The sequence below is a fragment of the Gavialis gangeticus genome, unplaced genomic scaffold (genome assembly GCF_001723915.1).
Source record: "Gavialis gangeticus isolate Ggan-Ray unplaced genomic scaffold, GavGan_comp1, whole genome shotgun sequence".
Classification (NCBI taxonomy): domain Eukaryota; kingdom Metazoa; phylum Chordata; order Crocodylia; family Gavialidae; genus Gavialis; species Gavialis gangeticus.
The window spans coordinates 8,573,134-8,579,483 of record NW_017729019.1 but is presented as its reverse complement, the minus strand read 5'-3'; the positions used below and the strand labels follow the sequence as shown (position 1 = coordinate 8,579,483).

The following is a 6,350-nucleotide window of genomic DNA, read 5'->3' as shown; positions in this document are numbered from 1 at the left end:
CATGAATTGCACACCGATGGTTATGACATATCACCCCTCCCTCGAACCCATAAGGAAAATCCTCAAACAACTGCAACCCATACTAGAAGGAGACCCTGTTCTTAAAGAGATCTTCCCAAAACCACCCATCCTAGCCTTCAAACAAGCACCGAACCTTGCTGGCCTCATCACCAGAAGCAAACTTCCTACGGCCCAGAACACACGGAATGGATCCAGACCGTGCTATGACAAGAAATGCAAAACCTGACAACGTAATTACTACACCCTACAACAGAGCCATCAGCCTTCCTGGATCTTACAGCTGCACCTCCATAAATGTAATATATCTCATCCAATGCACCAAATGCCCTGACGGAAAATATGTAGGAGAGACCAAACAACAACTGCGTGCCAGAATGAACGCAGACCGGAAGTCTATCAAAGACAAGAATACCCAATTACCTCTGGGGGCACATTTCACACAAGAAAACCACTCTCTCTCCAATCTCTCACTTCTGATCCTCAAAAGGGACTTACAAAACACTTCTCAGAGAAGAGCCTATGAACTCCACATCATCCACCTCCTGGATACTAAAAATCATGGACTAAATATAGGTGTTGGATTTATAGCACATTATAACCTGCCTGACATCTGACTCCCCAGGTACCTCTCCACTATTTAACTGCTACCTTCATCCCCCTTTTCTCTCCCCCTCCACTCCCCCAGCCTGTCTCTCACCCACTGACTCCTCAATTTACATCTTCACTGACTGCCTGTCTTGCATGCAGACCAGCCTCTGGCTTCTTTACTATTCCCTCCATCCACGAAGAGCACACACCAACTGCAGAGGCTTCCTCAGCCTGACGAAGGGTTTTTAAACCCGAAAGCTTGCTAAGAAATTTTTTTTCTAACTATTTAAGTTGGTCTAATAAAAGATATCAGATTCACCCAAAGAACCTTGTCTGCCTGTGTCCTTAGACCAACATGGCTACAACCTACACCCCATTTCTACCAATACATTTCACCCGTGACCCATACATCCCTTGCTGTTACAGCCTTGCGACTCCCACTCAGCTCTGCAAATGCTCTTCAGCCCTGAACAATGGCACTGACCAGCTCTTCTGGTGCTGAGGCATCCACACACGGCCCTGCAAATTCACCCCATTCCTGGTCTGCAACACCCTTTGTTCTGCCCACTCTGGAATGGTCTCATACAGTTCCATGAATGCACCAGAGCCCGGGCCCTAGACTGGGTCTTTTATTCCACTCCTGGGCCTCTCCAGAGCAGAAATGGTCACTTGTATTAATCCACATAGTCAAACTTGGGTGAAATTGTTTTCTTAATTATTTCTTAGATGCACACTCGTCCCCAGAAAAATGACTGAAACGACTCCCAGGCCTCTTGTGGTGAAGAGCCAATGGATTAAAGCATTGTGCATCTAGTAATAATTAACCAGGAGAGCAGATCATGATGTGTCACATTCAAAGCTGGCCCACATGTTTTGCATGAAATGTTTTCCCACTGAAGGACACCATTTCATGAAAATCAGCCCTTTGCAGAGTGAAATGCTCATTTTGTCTGAAAAGTTTTCAGTGAGAACAGCTGAAAAATTAAATGCCTTGTTTCTAAGCAACAGTTCAAAACCAAACAGCGCTTTCTGGCTTAAAAAATGTCTATTTAAAACAACAAAAAAAGGAAGTGTTGTTTTTACTTGTCCAAATGTTGAAATATTAACATTTCTTGTCAAAGAGAAACTCTAGTTTTCAAGCATAGGCAGTAGTAGTTATTAAAGGCATCTCATTCTGGCCCTGGAGGTGCTGGTCTGAGACTGCTCCAGATTCGTGCCAAAAGTCAGTGCTAGTTAATCCAGCTGCCTACGGGTCCTTGGGCATTCAGATGAGGAAGTCACGGGTGGGTGGTCACGATGCTAGTCACATCACTCCCTTGGAGTGATGCTGGCTACAGAAACACAACTTAAACACGCTCCAGCCGGAAGGGCTGCTAGGCTGGAGAAGACCTTTGATAAACACTAGCTACGTGACCAGGCCATGTTTGTCTACCAGTGGACAGGAACAAATCCCATCCTCTCTCCTGAAGTGCTTGGTGTTTCCTGTACCGGTACCAGAACTAACCCGGAATTCAACAGCCTGTTACCTCTGACATGCCAAACTTCATCCCGTTAACACAGAAATCAGGAAAGGAGTAAATTACCTATTTTTCTGCTGAGCATGATGTAGAAGCCAATCAAAGGAAGTATATAGAAGATAAAGGTCACGCATGAGATTGCGATGCTTTGCCACCACACGGTACTGAAGGAGAGAAAACCAATTAGACAGCGTTAGATCGTTCACATTCTGCCTGGCCTACAGACTAGAAGACATTTTAAGGAGCCTTCTCCAAAGATTTTGACCAAGGTTTTCTAAAGCAATGACAGTGATTTGGGCACCTCACTTCTGCGTGTCCGACTTCAGACAAATTAAAGGAGTCCAACTTCCCTGGTGGGAAGGTGCTTTCTGAAAGATCAGCCTTCCTCGGACATAAGGAAGGTGCCTTAAAAAATAAGGAGAGATGAGACCCAGACCTAGCTCTGGTCCCTAGGAAAGGGAAATCCTAGATTAGTATTTAAAATCCAAAATCCAGTCCCGTTGTTTTCAACCTATCAAGACTCGAGGCACCCCTCAATAGATTTGAGGCACCCTTTCATATTCAAGGCATCCCTCAGAGAATGGCAGCTCTAAATTTACACTTTTTTTTTAAACTAAAGAAGAGATAAATTCTTCTGTTGCAAAACAGACCGCGGCTGGTTAGAATGGCTTTAACACTATACAGATTCCTAACTGAAATCTCTGGGTTATCCTGTGAATCATATTTGGACACCTAACAGTGCTCATGTTGTGTGACACCCTCTGGCATCCCTGAACGGATTTCAGGACATCCTACAGTGTCCTGGTTGAGAATCACTAACCTAGTCCCTACAGAGGTGGTTATAGAGGAAGAGGCTCAAGCCACTCACCTCTGAAAATCTATCCCTGCAACTCCCAACAATGGGAGTTTCTCTTATTACATGCAATGAAAAAGGCCCCAGCTCCAAGGCAAGGATGGGGGCAAGGGAGGAAAGAGCTGCTTTACTGGGCACCTACCAATTTTCCATCTTCCCAGCAGGTGGTCTGGACAGGGAATGCAGTACCTGAATAAGCCGTTGAGGGTTTCTGATGAGATCAAGAGGCAAATGATTAGGCCATTGGCTCCCTGGTCACCACCCAAAGTACCCGAGGGTGTAAAGCCCAGCACAGTAGGAAGCAGCATACGTGGGGCTGAGTTAATCGAGAAAAGCCAGTGGTGGGTTCCCTAAAGTGTGTAGGCCCTCCGCCCCTCCCCCTAAACACCAATAAGATGAAGTAATAATACCTGGCACTTTAATACTGTGTTACAACTAGGGACATGCAAGGATAGGAAGGCTGAGTGATTTATCAAGCCACACGAGAGCTGAGAATGGAACCAGACCACTTGACACGCAGTCCCATGCTCTAATTGCCTGCTAACGATTCCTCCGGTGCGTCTTGGGCTCACTGTACGCTCCTTTTAGCTTTTCATCCCATAGAAATGCTCACAGTCAGAATGGTTTACCCCAATACCAGACACTATCTCAAGGGGACCCCCAAAACTGCTAGTGGGAAAGGGGGCCATTAGTACCAAATACCGGCTTGATCTGTAGCAAAAAGAGCAGCAGTGCTTGCAAGTCTTCCTTACCATTCACTGACCCTTCTCCAGACTTGAGGGGCTGATGTTTCACTGCCAGCTGCAATTCAGAGACAGAACTAACGGAGAGGAAATGCGATAATTTAAGTAGATTGATGCAACACAGTAAGCAATACAGCATGAACTGAGAGCAAACGGACAAAAACGATATAGTGTGTACCAGGATCAGGGGAACGCTCAGAGTTAGGATTCGATATTCGATATGGTAACTGCTACAGCAGATGTCGGCCATAAGCAAAACTCCTCTGACTTACACCGAACCAAGGATTGGATCCCTTTATGTATCTAAGCAGAAGGTAGGATGAAGGGGCAAGTAATCAGATTTCAAAGCCACAAAAGGAAGTATGATAAAATGAAACAATTTAGGGCCTTCGTCCCATTTCTTTTCAGAGAGCTCCAAACAATATGCGTCTACTGTGTTTTGAAACAATCTCTTTTGTTATTTGTCCATGTAATTAATTACCATATGCTTCTCCTTACCCCAGTTCACTTACTCTATATCTACGGCAGTCAATTACTTTGTAACTAACAAAATTGTTGTAAGTGGAAAACCAGTCCTTTATTATATAAACCTATGGTGACAAGTGCCTAATAAAAACATGCCTTGGATAACGCGGTTCTGTAAATAATAAATGTGGTTTCCCTTCACTCACCATTGACCCGTGTTAGACAGCTACCATCTCACCTTGTCTACTGAGTGGAGCCAGCACTGCAGCAGGTTTAAGTTTCTATAATGGATTCTCTTCATAGCATATAACAAACGGTTTGTAAATGACACAACACGCGTGAGAAAAGTGTTTCTTATCCAATTTGTTTCAACTAAGAGCCCCTTTTCCACACAAAGCTCCCACCTATTCTGCTGACCGTCAAATACGGTCCATCGCGCAGAAGAGAAACTTACTCTAGCAGCACTTTTGATTGCAAAGCAAGATGAGCAATTCACATGCATACGGTACGTTTCTCTGTCTCAACCAGAGAAGTTCTGGGCTCCCTCAGTTTGTCAGCTTCAGCGGGCATAAGCACGTCCCGTAAGTAGTCAGTGACTATCAGTGCTTGTTCCAAATAGCGTGAATCAAGCCCACCATTATTTACCCATAGTAACGAATGATAATACCTAGCTCTCGCATGTTGCGTGACATCCACAGAGCTTAAAATAAAGCAAAGGTAGGCTGTCTCAATTGACGCCGATCAGCTAAACATAGAACACAGTCCTGCTGCCTTTACTCACCCGAGTAGTCCTCATCTGTACAAGTAAGTCTTATTGACTTCGGTGGGTCAAATGTGTGAGTCAGGTTTACGGGACTGGGTCTATAAATAACCCAGCGCTGCGCAAAGTTACGGTAAATGAAGTGAGCTTTCCTTCTGCTTATGCATTCAAGAATTTGTTGTGCGGTATGCAGATATTCCCAATTAAAATATAGCTCGTTTGGCTTTCTTGGCAGTCTTTGGGAATCGCACAGACTGCCAGCGCCTCGATGCACTGAGGTGAACTTTAAGGAATTCTTAAGGCTCCGGTTCAGGAAAGCACACGCACGTGTAGTTTGCTAACTGCCCCCAACACTGAAAAACTAGTAAGATGTCGGGTGTTGTCAGAGCTGATGATATAAAGGGCTCTTCGACCCAGCCTGGTTTGCTTGGATGCAGTTTCATTTGCTTTCAACCATACCTGGAAGCATTGTGATATCAAGCTACTGGATATAGACAGTCATATACATATATATTTGCTATTCATAATTATACATAAGCTTTTATTTAATTTAATAATTCTAAAATATTTGTTAACAGATCAAAGCACTTTTACAACATTTAAGGCGCAGCACTGGAAGATTTTCCAGTTGTAGCCATTCGTTGTACATAAGGAATCTGCATTCCTTACACTGTTATAAGCCCCTTCTACTACACTTTGATAGATAAAATAGATAGTTACACAAGTGCAGCAGGCACATCCTAAGAGGTGTGCATGTACATGTGTACAATGCCATCTATAATTAAGCTTGTCCTTCACTGAAACCTCTAAGCACTACTACAATTCTAATTCTGATAATGTTGACTCTGTTCATTTAACTATGTTGATCCTACTGGGCAAGTTGACCTCCTGAGGTCCCTCCCATCCAATCCTGTTTTCTATTATGAAACAATAATAATAATAATTAGTATTATTGTTGTTGTGTTGTTGTTTTCCTCCTTTAGTCCCTTCCTATTTTTCTCTGTAAAATATGCATAAAAACCCCATAGCGACTCTAACAAAAATGATGCTGGAAGCAATTAAAGCCGTAAGCTTTTACACTTCAAAAGAAAAAAAAAGTCTGATTTCCAAAGCTGCTGAGCACTAGCAGCTACCACTAACTTCACTGGAATTTGTGGACAATCAGCATGTCTAAAAAGGGACTTGATAACCTAATGCAAGGTATCTGCGCCACAATTTGGCAAAACACTTGGGCTGGGCTTTTTGAAGAGAATTAAGTAAATTATGAGCCCAAATCACATTGAAATTTAGTGGCAAGTGGGAACATAAATTCCCTTAAGCTCCTTATAAAATATGCATACACACACACCTGTGTGTGTGTGTGTGTGTGTGTGTGTGTGTGTATGTGTGTGTGTGTGTATATA

At 43.5% G+C, this 6,350-nt stretch overlaps 1 protein-coding gene across 4 annotated transcripts in view; it reads right to left on the bottom strand.

Moving 5' to 3' along the window:
- The window catches only part of CUNH1orf186 (chromosome unknown C1orf186 homolog), a 20,811-nt gene that overhangs the window by 11,324 nt on the left and 3,137 nt on the right, over window positions 1-6,350 (bottom strand). For 3 of the 4 annotated variants that reach the window (XM_019514005.1, XM_019514006.1, XM_019514007.1), the window contains exons 2-4: window positions 3,732-3,799; window positions 3,122-3,190; window positions 2,193-2,290 (exon numbers count right to left, since the gene is read on the bottom strand). In XM_019514005.1, the coding sequence (XP_019369550.1) occupies window positions 2,193-2,290; window positions 3,122-3,132 (109 nt within the window). In that variant the 5' untranslated portion in view covers window positions 3,133-3,190; window positions 3,732-3,799. Of the gene's footprint in view, window positions 1-2,192; window positions 2,291-3,121; window positions 3,191-3,731; window positions 3,800-4,425; window positions 6,309-6,350 lie in introns of those variants that run through there. The other variant, XM_019514008.1, reaches the window with a different exon arrangement.